Source organism: Microcaecilia unicolor, chromosome 1 (genome assembly GCF_901765095.1).
Source record: "Microcaecilia unicolor chromosome 1, aMicUni1.1, whole genome shotgun sequence".
In the NCBI taxonomy this organism is placed as follows: Eukaryota; Metazoa; Chordata; class Amphibia; order Gymnophiona; family Siphonopidae; genus Microcaecilia; species Microcaecilia unicolor.
In genome coordinates, this window is record NC_044031.1 from 365,030,394 (window position 1) to 365,055,840 (window position 25,447).

Here is a 25,447-nt window from a genome sequence, read left to right on the forward strand (position 1 = left end):
CGGCTCATCGGAAGCAAAGTATCTGGAATCTTCCTCTTGACTCCCACGAACGCTCCTCTTCAGTATCGAAAAGTACCTCCCCCCAAGGGAACTCCAAGACTGAGCCTGCCTCGACGCCCTCAATGGCGATGTTGAGAGGCCAACGCCCGCAAGGACTGCGGCGAAGCTTCCTCCACCGAAGACGAAGGGGAGTCGACCTGGGTGGCAGCTGACACCGAAGGGGACCTCACCGCAGGTGAAGGGCCATACGCCGCTGCAGCAGATGGTACAGGAGCAAGCACTCCTGACATCAAAGCAGCAGTTCTGGAAGCAGGGCCCGGATGCGCTCATCGAGAGCCGCCATCGGAGAAGGCTGCGGGGTTGGTGGAGAAGGCTGCAGGGTCGGTGGAGCATCCGCTGGCAAAATCTGGTGAGGCTCAGGTGCCAGGCTGCTATGAGGCCAACGCATCGGTACCTCCTGTATGAAGGGGGAGCAATCCTATCGGCGCCGATGGTTTTTGGGTGCCGAGTCCTTCGATGCCCCAGAGCTCTGGGCACCGTGTGTCGAAGGAGAACGGTGACGGTGCTTCTTTTCCTTCGCTCGATGCCCATCACCGAGGCTCCTCAGTGCCAACGAGGATGACGTGGAATCCTCACGTCTCCTCGGGATCAGGTCCCACGATGGCCAGTCCCGGGGGGCCTGCATAGCAGGAGGCCTCGAGACAGGTGGAGACCCATTCGACACCTCACTACTCCCAGCGCGACTTGGTCTCTCAGCAGCCATTACCTCTGCTCCTGATGTCGATGCCTCCCTCGATGTCGACGCCGCCGACCTCGATACCGATATCGATGCACCAAACACTGAGCCTCCTTATAAAGCAAGTCTCACCCATGTTCTACTTGCACTAAGGAACAAGATGGCCCTCATGTACTAGACCCCAATAAGCACAAACAGAGGTAAAGCCAACACAGAAGTCATGTATGACAAAAAAGGGGGGGCTATCACAAACCAATTTTATTGATAATAATATTAACATAAGTTTTAACTAATCAAAATGCCCTAACATGGCCATGTTTCAGCTACTGCCTGCATAACAGGTGTATAAAGTCCAACATAAAGATAAAACCTACTAAATAAAACTTTTTAAAAAATATTAGTCTACTAACATTGAACCATATAAATTTCATGCTTTTATAAAAGAGATAATGAACAGCTCACTTCAAAGGCATATATTTAGCAAATAAATTCTGGCTGAATTATAACACTATATCTATGAAAAAAACAGATTAAATAAAGTGCAGTAAAATGTCCAGTAACCCACATATTAGTCATAACAATTAACACATGGTTAGTGTAAAGTCTCTGCAGTAACTTTTCAGAGTATGCCCTGCATTTTCTCAAACAGTTAACGCAAAGATAACAATTGAGTATTTTCTGTGGTTTTAATACTTTATGTATTTTAAAGCACCCTTAACTGGGTAACTGTATTTACTCACCACTTCCACAAGTAAATGTATATAACACCAGCTCATTCATGGGTAATTGTACACTTTCATGCGTAAGCAGTAAGTCAATGCAAGGGGGGCACTCACATGGGCAGTACATAGGCATGTCTCCCACTTACATGGCTAACTTATAGAATGTAGTAAGTTATACAAATCCCTGCCACACCCAGTCTATAGCTGGTCTAACTGTGGCACCCAGATGCCACTATAGAATAGAATCTCACCTGGGCAGCATCAAGGTGTCTAAATAGGAGTGCCCAGTTACAAGACTACAAATTAGTGCACACTATTACTGCAGCAGCTTCATGGTGTGCACCAATTCACATTAGGTGGATAGCGTGGAACAGGGTGGGGAATTAGGACAGACTGTGCTTGCAGTTAATGAATGGTAACTTACCACACAATTTTTACCATAGCAGATACTGTAGATTATTTAATACAACCTCAATACATGACCCTAAGTGCATCCATTTTAACTGCAACGTAGCAAGCATATCATCTCCAAAGGAGGCCATTACCTTCAGTGTTGAAAGTTCAGTAGACAAAGCCACAGAGGTTTGAACATTACTACACATACCAGACAAGCTAGACCATATTAAATAACTGTGTGTTATGGCTAATACATAGGCAATGAACTTTTGTTTTGGCGGTCAGTGATAACTTCCTGTTACTGTGGCATTTTCAACCATGCTGGGGAAATTGATGTCTGCCAAATCAAGAGAGGAAACAACTTTTAATTCATAATCCCCCACCACACAAAAAAAAAAAAAACCAGCTCTGTCAAAAGCCTGACTGCTGAGGAAGCCTTATGGTACAAAATGAAATAAATGAACTTGAGCAATACAGAGAATATCCAACTCAAGCGACAGAAAGACAATGGAAAACTCACAGCTCACAATCCTGTGTGGTTCCACCCACATGTGCAGAAAGGTTTTTCAGCTGTTTGCAGCTAAAATTAGGGCATTTTCCATTGTCAGCATTGTTATATAGAGCCAACCTAAGCTGTCAGGCCATGGAAAATTTAAACCAACTATTATCAAACACCACAACTTGCATACAAAGCTATATAGCAGATAGGTGGCTACCTATTACTCTCATTAGGGATGGAGAGATACTTGAACACCAGGAAGTTCATGAATCAGCTAGATGATATGAACAAAAACAACAATGGCAGTGGATTGTAACAGATATAGGAAGGTAGCAGAGACTTAGGAGGAGGGGTTATGCAATACAATGGTAGTATGGTAGACGAAGAGGGCAACAGCCTGTATATGGGGAAGAGCTGAATGCAAAGCAGCTTTCTGCTAATACCTTTTGAAAAGGTGACTTTGACAATATCAACTTAGCAGATTGGTAGCAGGGTAAAACCAGAGTACTGAAACAAGACAGGACAGGAGGGGTGGTTGTGCTAGCTTACAGAAGTTAGGAAAATAGGCAGAAATAGCTTATGATTATGCAGCAAAATGGAATTTCCATAGCAGTTCTGTAATACTGAATCTGAGCAGGGTTCTGATGCTAGGCTTTATTAATCTGAGGCTTCTCATTACTTTAGAAAAATAAAATTATGTTTAAAAAAACATACCAAATTGCTGCAAGGAGTATACAGCATCTTGCATGTGGATCCAAAACCGGAGTTTTCCAAGGGATATTTTATCATATGACACAGTCAGAGGTAGCTCAGTTGTTGAACGATTTATTATCTAGAGTAGGATAGAAACAAATCCTATGACATGACAAATGTCAGCTAAATAGCAAAAATCAGAAACATCAAGTGAAATATGTTGTATTTTAACACACACTACAATATGGGTCTCATTTTCAAAGCACACAGATGTCTCAAAATGGCCCAAAAAAACATCCATCTGCCAAAACCATCCAATTTGCGATTTTTGAATGGTAGAATTTGGACATCTTAACACTGCAGTTCATCCAAATAGCAAGGGGGAATGTGTGAGCATATTTTGGGCACGACTAGGATGAGCCCAAGATTAGAACATCCCAACAGCAATAATCAAACAGAAAGAAATGTCTAAGTCCAAAAACAAGGAGGTTTGAATTTAGGCTCATTTCAGTCACACACAGGGTACAAAATGGTGCTCTTACTGAGCAGCTAACCACTGGAGGGATTAAGGCATCAGCTCTCATGAATACCTCAGTGGTTGCTGACTCCTTCCCTCTCCCTTGAAAGTGAAACTAAAAGGAATACCAGGCTCTGTGATAACATTAGGTATTATGTGCATTCTGAACAAAACAGAAAGCAAGTCTGAGGACTACCTTGGTGGTCAATGCAGTGAACTACATACCAAGAAACCCAGGTCCAAATCCCATTTCACCTCTTTCTTTTTTCCTTTTAAAGGTAATAAATAGAAATAAATCAAAACATAGAAAAGAAAATAAGAGGGTACCCTTTATTATTGGCCTAACTTAATACATCTTTTGATTAGCTTTCAAAGGTAACCCTTCTTCTTCAGATCGGAAATCTAAGAAGGGTTACATAAGTACATAAGTAATGCCACACTGGGAAAGACCAAGGGTCCATCGAGCCCAGCATCCTGTCCACGACAGTGGCCAATCCAGGCCAAGGGCACCTGGCAAGCTTCCCAAACGTACAAACATTCTATAGATGTTATTCCTGGAATTGTGGATTTTTCCCAAGTCCATTTAGTAGTGGTTTATGGACTTGTCCTTTAGGAAACCGTCTAACCCCTTTTTAAACTCTGCTAAGCTAACTGCCTTCACCACGTTCTCCGTCAATGAATTCTAGAGTTTAATCATGCGTTGGGTGAAGAAATATTTTCTCTGATTTGTTTTAAATTTACTACACTGTAGTTTCATTGCATGCCCCCTAGTCCTAGTATTTTTGGAAAGGGTTACCTTTGAAAGCTAATCAAAAGATGTATTAAGTTAGTCCAATAAAAAAGGTATCATCTTATTTTATTTTCTGTTTTGATTTTTTTCTATTACTTTTAAAAGTGGACTAACATGGCTACCACACCACTTTACTCACTTTTTTCCTTTAAATTGTGAGCCCTCCAATGAGAGCGTAGCTGCCCCGGGCAAAGGGGGGGTTGGGACTTTTAAATCTGCGGGTTTTTTCCATTTCTAGCTGTCTAAGACACGTTTCGCTCTACATCCCATTTTTCTTGTACTTTAGTAGAAACAAAATTGTTTGGTCCTGTACATTTTGCCAGTTGGTTGCAGGGGAGGGGAGGGCAGGGAGATATTTTAGGCCCGGCAAGATATACTGTTCGACCGCTACAGCAGACCTGGAAATGGGCAACCAAGTTTCTTTCCCTGGACAGTAAGAACTCTCCACTACTGCCAATTAGAGGTAACCCAGATTTCCCGGTGGGGGATACCTCGGCGGCTTTTCGGGACTGGGAGACTCAAGGAATCCCTTACTTATTCCATATCTTAACGGAACAGGGTGAGACAAAGTCCTTGAAGGATATATGCACAGAATTGCATATATGACCTGGATTGCCCACTATTGGAAACAGGATATTGGGCTACATGGACCACTGGTTATTCTGGTTATTCTTATTTTATTTATTTGTTCGTTCTTATATCCGACTATTTCCAAAAACAAGTTTCAGTTCAAAGAGGCTTACATGTAGCGATTAGATGGCTGTTACAGTGCTGTATAGTGGTTACAATATATTTAGAGTTTGGCCATGAGAGTGATTGTCTATAGGTTGGTCCTGAAGAGGTATGTCTTTACAGTAGTTCCTTTCTTAACTGGAGGTAGTTGTTCATGCTTCTTGTGGCCTTTGGTAAAGAGTTCTACCATTTAGAGCCCAGATAGCTGAACCCAGCTGTGTAAATGGACTTGTAGATTGTACTTCTGCAGTTAGGTAGATGTAGTAGTAGGATCCTCTAGATTATGGGATAGTGTTTCTTGGGGATAGGTCTATGAGGTCTAGCATGTATTCAGGAGCCATGCCAAACAGGATTTTGAAGATGATGGGGCAAGCTTTGAAGAATATTCTGGCTTTGATGGGGAGCCAATGTAGCTTTTTGAGTTTCCTCTGCAACCTACATATGTTGCGCTGCAGTAGTCTAGTTGGGGTAGTATCGATGATTGTACCATAAGTCAGAATGAATGACTGGGAAAGTAGTCTCTTATCCTTCTCAGTTTTCATAGGATTTGGAAACATTTCGCAGTGACTGACAATACCTGGTTTTCAAGGGATAGGTGTTTATCTAGGATGATTGCTAATATTTTTAGCTGCGTTTCGATTTTCTATGTTTGTTGGTTGATCATGAAGGTTTGGGAAGAAGTTTTGTTGTGCGGGTTAGTTAGAAACAGGAATTTGGTTTTGTCTCTATTTAACTTAAGTTTGGTCATTGTGGCCCACTTTTCCATGATGGCTAGGCCTTTTTGATCTTGTCCTGGATTTCAGTGATATTGCTTTTGAAGGTTATGTATATGGTGATGTCATCTGCATATATAAATGGTTTACGTCCAACTGTTCCAGTTTTTTGCAGCGTGGAACCATCATGATGTTGAACATGGGTGATGTAAGTGATCCCTGTGGCACTCCACATTCCGTGGTCCATGAGGTTGAAAGATGGTTCGACAGTTTCACCGTATATGATCTGTTTCATAGAAAGCAATTGAACCAGGTTGCTACTGCGCTGCTAATTCCTATATGGTCAATAATGGTAATCAGTGTTGGGTGGTCTACTAGATCGAAAGCGCTTGACATATCGAATTGTAGTAGTACTGTTTGGCCCTGGCCAGTAGGTTTCTAAATTTTGATAACAGAGTGGTGATTACTCTTTTGGTGCTGTATGATGTGAAAGACCTGTAAGACAGGAGAGAGGATGAAAGGCACCTAGACAGGATTTTAGATAGTGCAGAGGAAGAGCAGCTGTCTTAGTACATATGGGTACCAATGACATATGAGAATGGAGTGGATACAGCACCGTTCACGGAAGAGTGTGTGTATGAACAACTTGAAAATCTAAAGGTGGACAAAGCCATGGGACCGGACGGGATCCACCCCAGGATATTGAGGGAGCTCAGAGAGGTTCTGGCGGGTCCTCTTAATTTGTTTAATAAATCCTTGGAGAAGGGAGAGGTTCCATGGGATTGGAGAACAGCGGATGTGGTCCCTCTTCACAAAAGTGGTGATAGGGAAGAAGCTGGAAACTACAGGCTGGTAAGCCTCACTTTGGTTATTGGAAAAGTAATGGAAGCGATGCTGAAGGAAAGGATAGTGAATTTCCTGGAAGCCAATAAGTTGCAAGATCCAAGACAACATGGTTTTACCAAAGGGAAATCGTGCCAAACGAATCTCATTGAATTCTTTGACTGGGTGACCGAAGAACTGAATCATGGACGTGCTATAGACATAATCTACTTAGATTTCAGCAAAGCTTTTGACACGGTTCCCCACAGGAGGCTCTTGAATAAACTTGACAGGCTGAAGATAGGACCCGACGAGGTGAAATGGATTAGGAACTGGTTGACGGGCAGACACCAGAGGGTGGTGAATGGAATTCGCTCAGATGAGGGAAAGGTGAGTAGTGGAGAGCCTCAGGGATCGGTGCTGGGGTCCATTCTGTTCAATATATTTGTGAGTGACATTGCCGAAGGGTTAGAAGGTAAAGTTTGCCTTTTTGCGGATGATACTAAGATTTGTAACAGAATGGACACCCGGGAGGGAGTGGAAAACATGAAAAAGGATCTGCAGAAGATAGAAGAATGGTCTGAGGTTTGGCCATTACAATTCAATGCGAAGAAATGCAAAGTGATGCACTTAGGGAGTAAAAATCCACAGGAGACGTAAGTGTTAGGCGGTGAGAGTCTGATATTTACAGACGGGGAGAGGGATCTTGAGGTGATAATATCTGAGTGTCTGAAGGTGACAAAACAGTGCGACAAGGCGGTGGTTGTTAGGCTGTATAGAGAGAGGTGTGACCAGCAGAAGAAAGGAGGTGTTGATGCCCCTGTATAAGTTATTGGTGAGGCCCCACCTGGAGTATTGTGTTCAGTTTTGGAGGCCGTATCTTGCTAAGGATGTAAAAAGAATTGAAGCGGTGCAAAGAAAAGCTACAAAAAAGGTATGAGATTTGCGTTACAAGACGTATGAGGAGAAACTTGCTGACCTGAACATGTATAGTGCTGGCAGACTTCTATGGTCTGTGTCCTGAAAATGGTAGATACAAATCAAGGTCAGGTATACACATAAAGTAGCACATACGAGTTTATCTTGTGGGCAGACTGGATGGACCGTACAGGTCTTTCTCTGCCATCATCTATTATGTTACTATAAATGTGGGAGGGAGCTTCAGGAAGGCAACTTTAGGCTCTTAGGTAGAAAGCTGAAATTCAGATTCTCCAGGGTAGCATTTTCAGAAAAGCTCCCTGTTCCATGCACAGGACCCAAGAGGCAGCCAGAGCTCTGAAGTCTCAATGCGTGGTGGAGAAGATGGTGCATGGAAGAGGCATTTAGATTTCTTAGGAACTGGGCAACATTATGGGAAAGGGGAAGGTTATTCCAAAAGGATGAACTCCACCTTAAAAAGTACGGAACAAGTCTGCTGGCACTAACAATTAAAAAGGGGATAGAGCAGCTTTTAAACGAGAATATGGAGGGGGGGGGGGAGCCGAAAGTCACACAGGAGCACATGGTTCACAGTGAGTATCCTTGAAACAGGGCATTTAGGAAATCCCAATAGAGAGGTTTCAACAATGGTGAAACAGCCAGGAATGTTTAAGGGGAGAGCAGAGGAAAAGATGCAAATTATACCCACCAACTTCTAAGAAACTTGCAGCCGCAAGGAAAAAACACAATTTGAAAGGTTTCTGTATAAATGCTAGAAGACTAAATAAGATGGGAGTAGCACTAAATGAAGAGGTAGATATAAGAGGTAGATATAATAGGCATCTCAGAGACCTAGTGGAAGCAGGACAATCAATGGAACACTTATCAGGGTACAAATTATATTGCAATGATAGAGTGTGGATCAAATTGGAGAGGTGGCTGCGCTATATGTTAAAGAGGATATTGAGTCAAACAAAGTAAACTTTCTACATGAAAACAAGATAGCTGCATGGAATCCTTGTGGATAGAAATACCATGTGTGAAGGGAAAGAGTATACTAGAAGGGTTGTACTACCGTCCGCAAGGACAGAATGCACAAATGAAGGAATTAGGAAAGCTGACAAATTGTGCAACAGTATAATAATGGGTGATTTCAATTACCCGAATATTGACTGGATACACGTTACATCAGGAAGCGCTAGGCAAGTAAAATTCCTAGATGTAATAAATGACTGTTTCTTGGAGCAACTGGTTCAGGAAGCAACAAGAGAAGGAGCAATTTTAGATCTAGTCTTTAGTGGAATGCAAGGCATAGTACAAGAGGTAATGATGTTGGGTCCATTGGGAAACAGTGATCCTAACATGATCAAATTTGAGTTCATATCTGGAGAGACGTCACTAAGGAAATCTACTGTGGCAGCATTTAATTTTCAAAAGGGTGACTATGTTAAAACAAGGAAAATGTTAAAATAATTGCTAAAAGGATCAGCCACAAAGGTTAGGACTTTAAATCAGACATGGATGCTGTTTAAAAATACTGTCTTGGAAGCCCAGACCACATGTATTCCACATTCTGGCAACTGATGTACAATAATGATTGGTCAGCACAAACGGAATCCACAGACTACCTCATAGAATGGGACAAAAGATGTAAAATTATACTAGATAAAATAGCACCCTTACGAACAAGAATATCACGCAGGCACAACTCAATACCATAGTTAAACGACAAACTGAAAAAAACTAAAAACACACACCAGGAAACTTGAACGAGCATGGAAAAAAACCAAAGATGAACATAGCTTTTCCTATCTCCCTCTCCTCCTCTTTCCAGTACTCTCCATTGCATTCTCCCTCTCCTTTCCAAGTTTCCTATCCCCCCTCCATCTTTCACACACTCCCTAGTCCTACATTTCTATCCTTTCAACCCCCACTTACCCTCTACTGCCTCATCCTCTCACCAGTCTAGCTCTATCCCTGCCTCTCTGTCTCCTTCCCTTGTCTCCAAGCTATTCTTCTCTCTCTATTGAGATAGACATGGGGAAAGCTATTGCTTATATTCTGTGAGGTACTTGTGACCTGAATTGGCCACTGTTAGAAGCAGGATACTGGGCTAGATGGACCATTGGTCTGACCCAGTATGAATATTCTTATGTTTTTATGTTCTCTTTTCCTCTACTACAAAGAAGGGCGGAAGAGACCAAAAGGACCAGACTAAAAACCGATAGTAAAAGCACAAAAAATAATTTTATTAGGACCCTACACGGTCCTTGTTTCGGCCAGAGAGGCCTTCCTCAGGGGTCTTCAAATTGACGTATACAAATGTAGCCTCCAAAGTTGCACAGAATAAAAACAACTGAGTGCAAAAACACTGGTGCTATCTAGAACAAAACCTAGACACGAAATGCCTGTAAAAAAAACAAAACAAAACAAAAAAAACTTTGGTGCTCTTACTATCGGTTTTTAGTCTGGTCCTTTTGGTCTCTTCCGCTCTTCTTTGTGGTTGTCTGTGTATTTTGTGGGAGATTTGGACTCTCTTTGGTTGTTCTCTTTTCCTCTATCCTATCTCCTATTGCCTCTTTCACCATCATTTTAGTCCAATTTCCACTCTCATTCAACGCCTTCAGAGACCCATCCTCCTTATCTCATACCCTTTCCCAATATGCCCATCCCTTTTCATAAGAATATAAGAATATCCATACTGGGTCAGACCAGTAGCCCATCTAGCCCAGTAGCCTGCTTCCAACAGTGGCCAAATCAGGTTACAGGTACCTGGTAGAAACCCAAATAGTAGCTACATTCCCTGCTACCGATCCCAGGGCAAGCAGTGGCTTCCCCCCCATGTCTATCCCAGTAGCAGACTATAGACTTTTATTCCAGGAACTTATCCAAACCTATTTTTAAACCAAGATACACTAACCACTGTTACCACATTCTCTGGCAACGCGTTCCAGAGCTTAACTATTAGTTGAGTGAAAAAACGTTTTCCCCTGTTTGTTTTAAAAGTATTTCCATGTAACTTAATTGAGTGTCCCCTAGTTTTTGTACTTTTTGAAAGAGTAAAAAATGGATTCAGTTTTACACCATTCAGGATTTTGTAGACCTCTATCCCCCTTCAGCCATCTCTTTTCCAAGCTGAAGAGCCCTAACCTTTTCAGCCTTTCCTCATATGAGAAGAGTTCCATCCCCTTTATCATCTTGGTCGCTGTTTTTTTGACCCTTTTCTAATTCTGCTATATCTTTTTTGAGATATAGCAACCAGAATTGGACACAATACTCAAGGTGTGATTGCACCATGGTGCAATACAGAGGCATTATAATCTTGGTCTTTTTTTCCATCCCTTTCCTAATAATTCCTAATATCCTGTTTTGCTTTTTTTATTTTTAGCCACCGCCGCACATTGGACAGAATATTTCAGCTTATTGTCTACAATGACACACAGATCTTTTTCTTGGGTGCTGACTCCTAGGGTGGCGCCTAGCATCAGTTAACTATGATTCAGATTATTCTTCACCCTTGAAAACTATATCTGGTACAGGTAGATCTCTTACATCTTCTTCCGTAAAGACTGTAAAGAAGCAGAGAATTTATTCAGTCTCTCAGCTATTGATGATCTAATGGTCCCACAGATTTACTTACAGGCTTTCTACTTCTGATTTACCTGAAAAAGTTGTTACTATGAGTGTTTCTCTGTGGCAAGTTTCTCTTATTCTCTTTTAAGCCTTCTATATCAGTGCTTTGCATCTAACTTGCCCATTCTTATGTTGCTTCTTATTTTGTTTATTCAGATCCTTTTTCCATTCCTTGAAGGATGTTTTTTTTTTTGGCTTTAATAGCCTCTTTCACTTCAACTTTTATCCATGCTGGCTGTCATTTGCTCTTTTTTTCCCACCTTTGTTAATATTTATTTGTTGCATTTGTATCCCACATTTTCCCGCATATTTGTAGACTCAATGTGGCTTACATAGTACCGGAAGGCATTTGATGGCTCCGGTGAGAACATTACAAAGTGATATTGTGGGAGGATAGAGTTCATGTGGTAAAGGAGTGGAGGAGTGGCCTAGTGGTTAGGGTGATGGACTTTGGTCCTGGGGAACTGAGGAACTGAGTTCGATTCCCGGCACAGGCAGCTCCTTGTGACTCTGGGCAAGTCACTTAACCCTCCATTGCCCCATGTAGGCAGCAATGAGCCTGCCATGAGTGGGAAAGCGCGGGGTACAAATGTAAAAAAATAAATAAATAAAAAGTCACATTTAGGGAAGCGTGCAGCGGAGAAAATGAGTTATGTCCATTATGTACTTTAATTTTGTTGTGTCGCAAAGATCAGGCATTTAGGTTGGATCGGCAGGGTATGCCTTTTTGAAAAGGTTAGTTTTTAGTGATTTCCGGAAGTTTAGGTGGTTATGCGTCGTTTTCAAGGCTTTTGGTAATGCGTTCCAGAGTTGTGTGCTTATATAGGAAAAGCTGGATGCGTAAGTTGATTTGTATTTGAGGCATTTGGAGTTTGGGTAGTACAGATTTAGATATGTTCGTGTTGATTTTGAGGTGTTTCTAGTTGGTAAGTCGATTAGGTCTGTCATATATCCAGGGGCTTCTCCTTAGATTATTTTGTGAACTATGGTGCAGATTTTGAAGGTAATGCGTTCTTTAATTGGGAGCCAGTGTAGTTTTTTGCGGAGGGGTTTTGCGCTTTCATATCGCGTTTTCCCAAATATAAGCCTAGCTGCCATGTTCTGAGCGGTCTGAAGCTTCTTTAAGGTCTGTTCCTTGCATCCCGCGTAAATTCCGTTGCAGTAATCTAAGTGGCTGAGTACCATTGATTGTACCAGTTTGCGAAATGTATCACATGGGAAGAATTGAGTTTCCACATTGAGTGGAACATTTTCTTTGTTGTGGATGCCACTTGGCTCTCTAGCGTTAAGTTACAGTCTATTGTAACTCCAAGGATTTTCAGGCTGTCTGAGATAGGAAGGGTGTAGTCTGGGGTGTTGATAGTTGTGGGGTTGTCAGCGCTTTGTTGGGATGAGAGGATGAGACGGTGTGTTTTTTCTTTGTTGAGTTTTAGCTGAAATGCATTTGCCTATGAGTCCATGATGTTTAAGCTGAGTTTGATTTCGTTGGTGATTTCAGTCAGTTTGGATTTGTACGGAATGTATATTATGACATCGCCTGTATATATGAACGGGTTAAGGCCTAGGGTGGATAAGGATTTAGCTAGCGGGGTCATCATTAGGTTGAAGAGGATTGGTGATAGCGGTGATCCTTGTGGAACTCCACAGTCTGCTTTCCACGGTGATGATATGCTAGAGTCTGATTTTACTTGGTAGGTTCTTGTAGTTAGGAAGCCCTTGATCCAGTTAAGTATGTTTCCACCAATCCCGAAGTTGTCTAATAATCTTATTAATATATTGTGATTTACCATGTCAAATGCACTAGACGTGTCGAATTGGAGGAGAAGGATGTTTTTGCCTATTGCTAGTTCCTGCTTGAATTTGGCTAGGAGAGTGAGTAGTACTGTTTCAGTGCTGTGGAGGGGACGAAAGCCTGACTGTGATTTGTGTAGTATTGAAAATTTGTATATATAATCTGTTAGTTGTTTGGTTACCATGCTTTCCATCAGTTTGATTACTAACGGGATCGATGCTACTGGACGGTAGTTAGTGATTTCATTTATTTTTTTCTTAGTGTCTTTTGGTATCAGGGTAAGTAGGATACTTCCATTTTCCTTAGGGAAGAGACCTTTCTGAAGCATGTAATTTAGGTGGGATGTAAGGGTCTTCTATGAAGCGGTCAGTGGCAGATTTCATTAGGTAGCTGCGGCGGGTATCTAGTTTGCAGTGAGTTTTGGAGAACCTGTTAATCGCAGGGGTGACTGTTTCGACGGTAAGGAGGGCGAAGTTTAGCCAGGTACGGTCAGCCAGGTGTGCTCCAGTGGTGGGGTTCAACTTATTGAGGAAGTGATAGATGTCAGTGGTGGCTTGAGGTAACCTATTGTGTAGGTTTATAATTTTTTCATTGAAATATTTAGCAAGTTCATCAGCTGATGGGATGTCTGTATTCGTTGTAGTGACCGGGTTGGGGTTTGTTCACAAGTTAGTATAATTTCTTTGTGTCTTTGTAATCTGTCCCTGTTTTCGTTTTATAGTAAGATCTTTTGGTCTGCCTTATAGCGTATCCATGTCCAGCATTTCTCCTCTCTCAATTCCCCTCCATCCATGTGCATCTCCTTCCTGTCTTCCCTCTCCTCCATCCATGTCCAGCATTTCTCCTGTCGTCCCCTGTATCCATGTCCAGCAACTCTCCTCTCTCCTCTGCCCCCACCCGCATCCATGTCCAGCAACTCTCCTCTCTCCCCTGCCCTCCCCTGCTATATTTTTTGCATGTATTTCGAGTGTGAGATTTCGGTCAATTGTAACTCCAAGAATTTTCAGACTGTTTGAAACAGGAAGGGTGTAATCTGGGATGTTTATGGTGGTGAACGGGATGTAGATCGTGACATCGTCTGCGTAGATGTACGGGTTGAGTCCCTGGTTGGATAGCAATTTGGCTAAAGGTGTCATCATTAAGTTAAAAAGGGTTGGTGAGAGCGGTGATCCTTGGGGTACTCCGCATTCAGGTTTCCACAGTGATGATGTTTTTGAATTTGATACCCCTTGATATGTTCTTGCGGTTAGGAAGCCATTAATCCATCTCCGTACGCTTCCTCCAATCCCAAAGTACTCTAGGATGTTCGATAGTATTTGGTGGCTGACCATGTCGAACGCGCTGGACATGTCAAATTGTAGAAGTACATTATTGCCGGTTGCAATTGTTTATTTGAATTTGGTTAGAAGAGTGATTAGCACTGTTTCAGTGCTGTGGTTGGATCGAAATCCTGACTGTGATTCATGTAGTATTAAGAATTTGTTTAAGTAGTCGGTAAGTTGTTTAGTTACCATACTTTCCATTAGTTTAACTACCAGAGGGATGGATGCTACTGGGCGGTAGTTGGTCGTGTCATTTGTTTTTTTCTTTAAGTCTTTGGGTATAGGGGTGAGTAGTATATTTCCTTTGTCCTTGGAGAAGAGTCCATGTTGTAGCATGTAGTTCAGATGTGACATGAGGTCTGTTATGAAGCGTTGGGGGGCGAGTTTTATTAGGTTGTTGGGACATATATCCAGCTTGCAGTGGGATTTGGCAAATTTGTTGATTGCTTGAGTGACAGTTTCTTCTGTTAGAAGATTTAAGTTTGTCCAGATTCGGTCTGCTGGGTATTCGTCGGGAATTGGGTCCAGGCAGTCAATGAATTTTTCGTGATCGGTGATATTGAGTGGTAGCGTGGATCGTAGTTTTATAATTTTCTCATTGAAGTATTTAGCAAGATTGTCTGCTGATGGGGTGTCTGTGCTGGTTGTGGTAACCGGTGTGGTGTGTAGTAGTTTATTCACGAGTTGGTAAAGTTGTGAAGACGAGGCTTCCCCTCCTGCTCTCCAGCAGGCCTCACTGGCCTGTAGCTCCTGAGCAGGACTCTGGCCGTCTCTTCCCAGCACCCTGAACACACCAACCTTCAGGATCCTAGGTCCCTTGTTCACTCAGGGTGACCTTGTTCTTAATATGCAAATTAGATGTAGATTAGACAGTTCTCAACAACAGCATATTCATCAGGCAGCTCTTTATTCCCGCCCCCTGGGCACACTTCTTCCAGCTTAAACCCTTTCACAGGTCTTCCCACTGAGCCCTCACACACAAACACCTGGGCCCAGTGCTAACAGCCCCTCTGGCCTGAACAGGGTATTCTTCCCCCATTCTGAGGGTACAGCTCTGTCCTCCAGCCCCTGGCTGCTAGTTCCCTGCTCTTAACACATAGTTCTATCCACAACACAGTTCATCAAAAGTCCACAGAGTCCAGCCAGTACCTTCAAGGGGATCTTCTTCCACCAGCTGCCAGGTCTTCAGCTCCTCTCTCTTCTCTTTCCTTTCACCAACTCAGGTAGGTATAACGAGGTTGATTAGCTTATCCACCCCATTAGGCTCTTCCCCCTAATTCCAGGCAATACCCAGCCCATAACAACTTACACCTGTTTCTAGCCCAGGACTCTCCTTGGTCCTAGCAACCTCCACCTGGACATTCCCCTACTGGCTCCCTCTAGCGACTCCTCAGTAATAACATGACCTGGACATTTTTCCCCCATTTCTATGGGACCAGAGCCCTCTAGTGGCCTACCCAGGATAGGACAGCCCCTTACTCTTCACAAAGTTTATGTGCATCTTTGTAGTCTGGCCCTATTTTGGTTTTGTAGTCTGCTCTTTTGGTTTGTCTTATTGTATATTTGTATTTTCTTTACATTTGTTTCCATGCGTTAAGTGTGTGTTCATTTTTCATTTTTTCCATGCTCGTTCGAGTCTCCTAAGTTGTGTTTTTACCTTTTCAGTTCTTCATTGTACCAAGGTGTCTTGTGTGGTTCTTGTTTGTAATGGTGCGATTTTGTCTAATGTGCTCCTGCATCTGTCCCAATTTTGTAAATAATGTATAGAGTCTGTTTGTGCTATCCATTCGTTTTTGTAGATCTGTTGCCAAAATGTTACAGGGTCAATATGGCCTCTCGTGGTGTAGGTTGTGTGTTCTTGCTTGAGGTACGTGCCTTTTTTCCGCCACTGTAGGGCTAGGTTTAATTTGTGGTGGTCTGACCATGGTATTTCTGTCCATTTTGTGTCTGTTAGTATAAGTTTTAAGTCTGAGGATAGTTTGTGTATGATGATGTCAATTGTGTGACCGTTGACATGGGTAGCTTGCATATTAGGCCAGCTAAGGTCCCATAGTTGGAGGAAGTCCTTGCATTCATGTGCACTGGTTGCATTAGGGTCTTCTAGGTGTAGGTTTATGTCCCCTATTATAAGTAGATTGGAGTTAGATACACAGGTATTCGATATGAAATCCATGAAGTGTGGTTGGCATTCTTGCCAGTTACCTGGCAGTCTATAAAACAAGACAACGTTTAGGTGGTCAAGCAGAGTAGTATGGTTAATTCTAACTGAGGCAATTTCAAGTTTTGGTGTTATAGACTCAGCAGTTGTTGTTACAGTGAAGTGAAATCTATAGATTAGTGCTAAGCCTCCTCCTCTTTTTTCTTTCCTTGTCCAGTGAGTAATTTTGTAGCCTGGGGGGCAGAGTTCTAAAATTATGGGGTCCTTGTGATCGTGCATCTAGGTTTCGCTGATGAATAGTAGGTCGAGAATGTCTGCTGTGATCCAGTCTGATGTTATTGTTTTATTGACTACTGATCTGGCGTTTCTATATCCCACTTGAATTATTTGGTAGGAGTCCGTGTTTGATGTTGTGTGGATTTTTATTAGTTGTCGTTCCTTTATTTTAGTAGGACCTTTCTTTCCCTTCTGTTGTGGATGTCCTCGTGTTGGTGATCTTCCGTTGTTTGAATTGTTGTCAGTTTGATAAGTTGTGTTGTATCCGATTAATCTTCGGTGTGTGTGTAGTATGGGTATCATGTTACTTTCAGTGAGTGGGGTGGTTACAGTTATGTGGATCAATGTTATGGAGTAAATTACTAGGAGCAGTTTGAATGTATTCATTTTGATTTTGGGTCATTGTGGTTCCTGAAGGCAGTTTTCTGGTGGTGGTGGGTGGGGATATGCACTAGACGGTCGGTCCTGTCCGGTAGTTTGCAGAAGCAACCCAGTACTCGGAGCCACTTCCCCAAGACTCCGAGCCACTCTCCCACAGGGTTTGACGGTCTTTCTCTCGGCTCCGCGGCTATGGTACTCTCCGCGGTTTCTGAGAGCTATTTCATTGGTCAGAGGTAGGGATTCTATTGATTAAATAAAGATGATTTACTCACAATGTTCAGCCGTAGTGCCCCAGGGCACTGAGGTTCCTAGAGCTGTATCTCCAGTCGGAGTAGGGATCTCGGTAAGATGCCTACAATGCAGGTTTAATATGTGGTGGTCTGACCATGGTATGTCTGTCAGTATAAGGTTTAAGGTCTGAGGATAGTTTGTGTGTGATGACATGGGTAGCTTGCATATTAGGCCAGCTAAGGTCCCATAGTTGGAGGAAGTCCTTGCATTCATGTGCATTGGTTGCATTAGGGTCTTCTAGGTGTAGATTTATGTCCCCTATTATAAGTAGATTGGAGTTAGATACACAGGTATTCGATATGAAATCCATGGGGTGGTTGGCATTCTTGCCAGTTACCTGGAAAGGGGTAAGATTAAGTGTAATATGAGACATATGAGCAGGGCCTGTCTACTAATCATGGACTGGTGTAACCTAGAGGATAGAAAGATGCACTGCAATCAGAGATTTATGGGATGTAGCATCTCGGGTCAGGGCTCATCAAATATCAAGCATTAGGTCACCATGGCACCTGGAAATTTTGCTCTAGTGCCTGAAAGTTTCCTGTTTCATATTTCCCCACCTCCTTGCTGCTAACTCTACCCGTGATGCCTTAAATCCTATGCTGGTCTCTTTTTCATGATACCTAAGACCAACACAAGAAGTTACACAACATATAACTCAAAACAGAGCAGTGTGGTACTTGGCTGAATAAAACAGCTGATCAAAGTTCACAAGCAGCAAGTGAGGGAGACATGTGGCTACCTAATTCAAACTGCATAGGGAGGTGACTGAAGCAGGCATGATAGGGGAGGGGAGGGAATGGACTAGGAAAATATGGTGGTTGGCCAAGCCTGGTAGGGAGGTTGGCAACAAGGAGGGAAAGGAGAGAAAAAAAATGTGCTAGGGACAAGTTGGAAGGACATGAGGGAGACAGAAGGACCCAAGCTTCAGTGCCAGATGAAGTAACACTGCATTAAAGATTTGATTTAATAACATCCCCCTACACCTATGAGAAAATAGCCAGAAAATATCAGCCCCTAAAAGGAGCTACAGACAACCTTGAAGAGGGAATCCTACACTGTCTCCCTACCCCCCCCCCCCCCCCCCCCCCCCATTTCAGTAGTGGCAATAAGTAGGTTGAAACAACCCTAAAACACCAACTACATTCTTGGGTTTGCATCTCAATTTGTCAAATTTGTAATACCCAAAAAAATACACTCAGTTCAAATAACCATTTTGTATATAGGTGAAATAAACCACACTGTAGCAAACACATTAAATATCAAATCAAGAAAGTCACTCACTTACCATTAGATCTTTCACTCTGTTACTTAGTTGATCAATAAACAATATAGGGAGATAATGCACCGACTTCCCCAGCTGTATCCTGTAATATTCAAGAGAAGATTTTATAATGAATACCTTGATTTAAGAAAAGTAGACCACTACATAATTTTACTAACTGTAATGACTTTTGGCCTACAGACACTGCATGGTTAAAATACTTTTCAGATGCACCTGAAGAACTGCCAAGAGAGGAAAACTTCACTAGTGTATCTTACCTGCTGGAAACTGCATTCAAACATGGGAAAAGGTAAATTGGGGTTGAATAGGTAATTTCATTGTCATTTTTGTTAAATTGTTCTACTTATTTCGCAAAGTCAGTTTAAACAATAGTGTAGCTTTTTAAGTCTCTGTTAGGGTTTTATATAAATACCCCCAATATTCAAAATCGTTTAACCAGCCAGGAATAGCACCTGGCCAGTTAAGAGACACTTAACCATCTGGTGATATTCAACGGGGGATAACTGGCTATCCCCCCGCTGAATATTCCTGGTTAACAGCTAGGAGATAACACAATATAGGCAACTATTCCTGAATATTCAGTGCATAGCCAGCTATTGTAAGCAGCCATACTGGGCTGTGTAAATAAGATGGAATATCTTTGGCCAGTTTAAACAAACAGCTATCTCCGAATATTAACATAGCCAGTTATGTTTAAACTGGCCAAAAATAAACTGGATATCCAATGCTGGTCACCGGAAACAGCCTAGCACTGAATATCTGGCCTGAATGAAGACTGCGGGAGTTAACCGGGCTCCCTCCTGCAGTCTGAATACTGGTCCCATAGTGTTTTAGAGTCTAGTTTAGTATTTTAGGTTGCATTTTAGAGCTTTGCATAAATATTAGTTTATAGCACAGATATCAGTAGAGAGAAGCCTCTGTTTAGAGTTTAATTCCCTCCCTCCTACCCCAGAGCTGATCTTTGATTTATAGACTCTCCAACCAATTAGGAGGCAGACATTGTAGATCAAAGTAGATTTTTTTTTTTTTTTGCAACATGTGCTGTGCCCGATTTGTTTGTTTTAGAAACAGGTTTATTTAAATTATAATTTTATATTGCTAGAAAAACTGTTGCTTTATTTCTTTTTGTTTTCTTCTTCTTCTTATCTTAGTAGAGAGGACTTAAATTTCTCTTTAAGGAGCTTCTTGCTTCAGAATTTCTTTTTTTGCCTCCATTTCAAAAGGAGAGGTGACCTAAATAATCTCTTTTGAAGTCTCCTCACTTCTGAGAGTTTGACCTTACACAAAAGACGACAACTGCTACTTTTAGCGTTTTAGAGGAAATTTTTAGGATTTTGGTAAGGCTTTTTTTTTTCTTTCTACAGGTGTAAATACTTCTGCAACTGCAATAGGACTGGGAAACATCATATCACCAAAGCTGTTGCCCCAGTTAAGTTTCTGCTTCTGGGCAGATAGAAAATATGATCTCAGGAGAAGGCCTGGTTCCATAAGAAATATGTCTTCAGCTTGAATCCCTCGTGAAAGAAATGAAAGAACAAAGAGGAGATGGTAAGCTTGAGAAGCATCCGCGAAAATAATAAACAAATCGATGAAAAGCTTCATGAAGCATCAAAGATTTCCAGCAGTGGGGAAGAAGCTGTGCTGAAAGAGTACAACTGGCCTCAGATCACGAGACCCTGCAGGATCGATACCATGACTCCACCTGCCCTCAAACTGAGAAACCAATATGCAGCCCTGGAAGTAAAGGAGGTAAGAGCATCCCAGAGAGAGGAGGAAACGGAGCTTAAAATCCCCAGAGTTGATGAATCAGTGACTACTTAAGAGGCAAAAGGTAGGTGTGGTTGACAGTTCTCTTCTGAAGAGTAAAGAGGCATCCATCTACAGACCAGACATAATGTCTTGAGAGGTGTGCTGTCAGCCCAGCACCAAAATTCAAGATGTTACAAAGAGCTTGTGCAACTCATCAAGCCTAATGACTATTATCCAATGCTGCTCATCCATGTAGGCACAAATGTTACTCCTAGGTACCCCTCCGAATGTATCAAAAGTGACTTCGTGGCTGTGGGAGAGAAGGTGAAGCAGACAGGTACACAGATGAAGTTCTTGATTCTCCCTGTGGAGGGAGAAGGCCAAAGCAGGGAAGCTCACATCCTGGAGATATGTGGCTGTGCAAATGGTGTCATCCATAGTGAAGAGATTAAATGAACTATTTGCTTTGGTCTTCATAGAGGAAGATTTGGGAGAGATACCAGTGCCAGAAAAGGTATTGCAAGCTGACAAGTCAGAGAAGCTGAATGAAATCTCTATAAACCTGGAAGATGTAATGGCACAATTTGACAAACTGAAGAGTAGCAAATCACCTGGACCGGATGGTATTCATCCCAGAGTACTACTAGAATTGAAAAATGAACTTGCAGAACTATTGCTAGCAATATGTAATTTATCTTTAAAATCAGAAAATTGGAGGGTGGCAAAATGTAACGCTGATTTTATAAAAAGGTTCCAGAGGTGATCTGGGAAATTATAGACCAGTGAGCCTGACGTCAGCACGAGGCAAAATGGTACAGACTATTATAAAGAACAAAAGAGAGATCAAGTGATGCTTTCTAGCTGAGCGGACATCTCTTAACTCTGCTCCAGAAACTCTAAAACCCTCTGAATAACCTGCTTGTACTCACCTGAACCTGCTTCATCTCTCTTCAATTAAGTACTGTCATCTTGGGAGCTCCTTTTGGGGAGTTTTCTGGACCTCAATACACATTTAGAGGGTGGTAAGACCGTGAAGACTCCATGGGCAAGAAGAAATCACGTGCTGTAATCCTTTTTCTCTTTTTTTTTTTTCTTTTTAATTTTATGAGGAAGAAGAAGCTGGATGTACCTCTAAAGCCGCCACCACTTAGCTTAAGCACCCCCAGGCTCAACTGAACCAGGAAACCCAGAACTAGAGCCCCAACACAGATGAAACCAGGAGTCTGCAACAGACCACCACCTGCTGGACATAGAGACATACTGACTAGCCAAGGAGCATACTGTCCTATAAGACAGATTTCAATGCTCTCTATCTCCACCTGCTGGTAAGATGGTCACAACCCACAAGTCTCTGGATTCATTTGCTGCTGATGCTAAGGCAGTAGTTCCCAAAGCTGGTCCTGGAGTCACCCCAGCCAGTCAGGTTTTCAGGATATCCACAATGTGTATTCATGAGAGAGATCTTGGCTGGGGTGCCTCCAGGACCAGACTTGGGAACCACTGTGCTAGAAACTTTGTGTCACTCTTTTGCCACAGGTCCCTAACCATGAATGAATGACAAGCTAACCCCATACCTGGCAGGATACCATGTTGATTGAACTTCCCTGGACATAGGAACTGCTAAAGTCTCGCCAGTTGGGCAAAAGCTGCTATGGAGGATAGACCCATCTATAAAGCAGCTGTTTCCCTGGAGCAGACTGGCTGGTGTAACCAGGCTGAACAGGGCTATAAGGCTCCTTGCTTACTTGTTTGTTGTCTGGGTTAATCCAAATTCTCTGGAAGAAAGCCAGACTGAAAAGCTGGTTGTTGGAGAAATTTTACTAATTATAATTATGATTATAATTATGATTATGATTCGATCATTAGGCATATAGATAGCTTGGTGGCTGGTGGATGTGAGGATCGCCTGGTGACTTGCCTGCCTGGTGCGAAGGTGGCGGACCTCACACGTCACCTGGATAGGATTCTAGATATTGCTGGGGAGGAGTCGGCTGTCTTGGTACATGTGGGTACCAATGACATAGGAAAATGTGGGAGAGAGGTTCTGGAAGCCAAATTTAGGCTCTTAGGTAGAAAGCTCAAATCTAGATCCTCTAGGGTAGCATTTTCTGAAATGCTACCTGTTCCACACGCAGGGCCCAAGAGACAGGCAGAGCTCCGGAGTCTCAATGCGTGGATGAGACGATGGTGCAGGGAGGAGGGTTTTAGATTTGTTAGGAACTGGGCAACATTCTGGGGAAGGGGGAGCCTATTCCGAAAGGATGGGCTCCACCTTAACCAGGGTGGGACCAGGCTGCTGACGTCGGCATTTAAAAAGGAGATAGAGCAGCTTTTAAACTAGAAATGGAGGGAAGGCCGACAGTCGCTCAAAAGCGCATGGTTCGGGATAAGGTATCTTGCAAAGATACCTCACAAACAGGGAAGATAGGGTTTCTGGATAGTGAGGTTGCACAACAGACCGTGGTAGGCCAGGTGCCCTTAAATACAACTAAAGATCAGACAAAAGATGGCAAATCAGTAGTGTCCAGTACTAAGCATCATGCAAATAGGAACAACAAACATACTCTGAAATTTCTATATGTAAATGCTAGGAGTCTAAGAAATAAGATGGGAGAGTTGGACTATATTACACTAAATGAAAAATTGGATATAATAGGCATTACTGAGACCTGGTGGAAGGAGGATAACCAGTGGGACACTGTCATACCGGGGTACAAAGTATATCGTAGTGATAGGGTGGACCGGACTGGTGGAGGGGTAAACACAGTAACATAGTAGATGACGGCAGAAAAAGACCTGCATGGTCCATCCAGTCTGCCCAAGAAGATAAATTCATATGTGCTACTTTTTTTATTTGTACTGTCCTCTTCAGTGCACAGACCGTATAAGTCTGGCCAGCCCTATCCCCGCCTCCCAACCACCAACCCCGCCTCCCAACCATCAGCTCTGGCACAGACCCTATAAGTCTGCCCAGCACTATCCCTGCCTCCCACCACCGGCTCTGGCACAGACCATATAAGTCTGCCAGCACTAGTCCCGCCTCCCAACCACCAGCCCCAGCACAGACCGTATATGTCTGCCCAGCACTAGCCCCGCCTCCCAACCACCAGCTCTGCCACCCATTCTAGGCTAAGCTCCTGAGGATCCCTTCCTTCTGCACAAGATTCCTTTATGTTTATCCCACGCATGTTTGAATTCCGTTACCGTTTTCACCTCCACCACCTCCCGCGGGAGGGCATTCCAAGCATCCACCACCTCCCGCGGGAGGGCATTCCAAGCATCCACCACCCTCTCCGTGAAAAAATACTTCCTGACATTCTTCTTGAGTCTGCCCCCCTTCAATCTCATTTCATGCCCTCTCGTTCTAAACCGCCTTCCCATCTCCGGAAAAGGTTTGTTTGTGATTAATACCTTTCAAATATTTGAACGTCTGTATCATATCACCCCTGTTCCTCCTTTCCTCCAGGGTATACATGTTCAGGTCCGCAAGTCTCTCCTCATACGTCTTGTAACGCAAATCCCATACCATCCTCGTAGCTTTTCTTTGCACCGCTTCAATTCTATTTACATCCTTAGCAAGATACGGCCTCCAAAACTGAACACAATACTCCAGGTGGGGCCTCACCAACGACTTGTACAGGGGCATCAACACCTCTTTTCTTCTGCTGGTCACACCTCTCTCTATACAGCCTAGTAACCTTCTAGCTATGGCCACCGCCTTGTCACACTGTTTCATCGCCTCCAGATCCTCAGATACTATCACCCATTGTATATTAGCATTGTATATTAACGAGAGCCTTGACTCAGATAGATTACAAATTCAGCAGGACACAAATCACACCTTTGAATCATTGTGGGTTGAAATTCCATGTATAAAAGGGAAAAGGACGGTGATAGGAGTGTACTACCGTCCGCCTCGCCAGGATGAGCTGGTAGACGCAGAAATGATAAAAGAAATCAGAGACGCAAACAAAATGGGCAATGTGATAATAATGGGTGACTTCACTTATCCAAATATAGACTGGGTAAATGTAACATTGGGACACGCTAGGGAGGTACAATTCCTTGATGAAATCAAGGACAGCTTTATGGAGCAGCTGGTGCAGGAGCCGACGAGAGAAGGAAAAATTCTAGACTTGGTCCTTAGTGGAGCGCATCATCTGGTGAGGGACGTTATGGTACTGGGGCCGCTTGATAACAGTGATCATAATATGATCAGTTTTAATATCATCCTTGAAGTAACTATACACAGGAAGTCAAATACGTTAGCGTTTAACTTTAAAAAAAGGAGACTATGATAAAATGAGAAGAACGGTGGAAAGAAAACTTGGGGGGGGGGGGGCTCAACTGAGAGGGTAAAAACTGTACAACAGGCATAGACGCTGTTCAAAAATACCATCCTGGAGGCCCAGGCCAAACATATTCCACTAATTAGAAAAGAAAGACGGAACTCCAAAAGACAGGCGGCCTGGTTGAAAAGTGAGGTCAAGGAAGCTATTAGGGCTAAAAGAAATGCCTTCAGAAAATGGAAGAAGGAACCGTCTGAAAATAACAAGCAGCAGCATAAGGAGTGTCAAAGCAAATGCAAGGCACAGATAAAGAAGGCCAAGAGGGATTACGAAAAAAAGATAGCATTAGAGGCAAAAAATATATAGTAAAACATTTTTTGGGTATATTAAAAGCAGGAAGCCGGCAAAAGAATCGGTTGGTCCGCTGGATGACCGAGGGGTAAAAGGGGCGATCAAGGAAGACAGATGTAGCGGAGAGATTGAATGAATTCTTTGCTTCGGTCTTCACCGAGGAAGATTTGGGTCGGAAATGATATTTCAAGCGGACGAGTCGGAGAAACTTACTGACTTCACAGTAAACCTGGAGGACGTAATGGGGCAGTTCAGCAAACTGAAGAGTAGCAAATGTCCTGGACTGGATGGTATTCATCCTAGAGTACTGATAGAACTGAAAAATGAGCTTGCAGAGCTACTGTTAGTGATATGCAATTTATCCTTAAAATCGAGCGTGGTA

The 25,447-nt window shown here is 42.8% G+C and overlaps 1 protein-coding gene across 1 annotated transcript in view; it reads right to left on the reverse strand.

Annotated features, from left to right (window-relative positions):
- CLPTM1L (CLPTM1 like) overlaps window positions 1-25,447 on the reverse strand; it is a 346,065-nt gene that overhangs the window by 248,393 nt on the left and 72,225 nt on the right. Inside the window, exons 5-6 of the mRNA XM_030209834.1 lie at window positions 18,680-18,758; window positions 3,068-3,185 (exon numbers count right to left, since the gene is read on the reverse strand). Coding sequence (XP_030065694.1) covers window positions 3,068-3,185; window positions 18,680-18,758 — 197 coding nt within the window. The remainder of the gene's footprint in view (window positions 1-3,067; window positions 3,186-18,679; window positions 18,759-25,447) is intronic.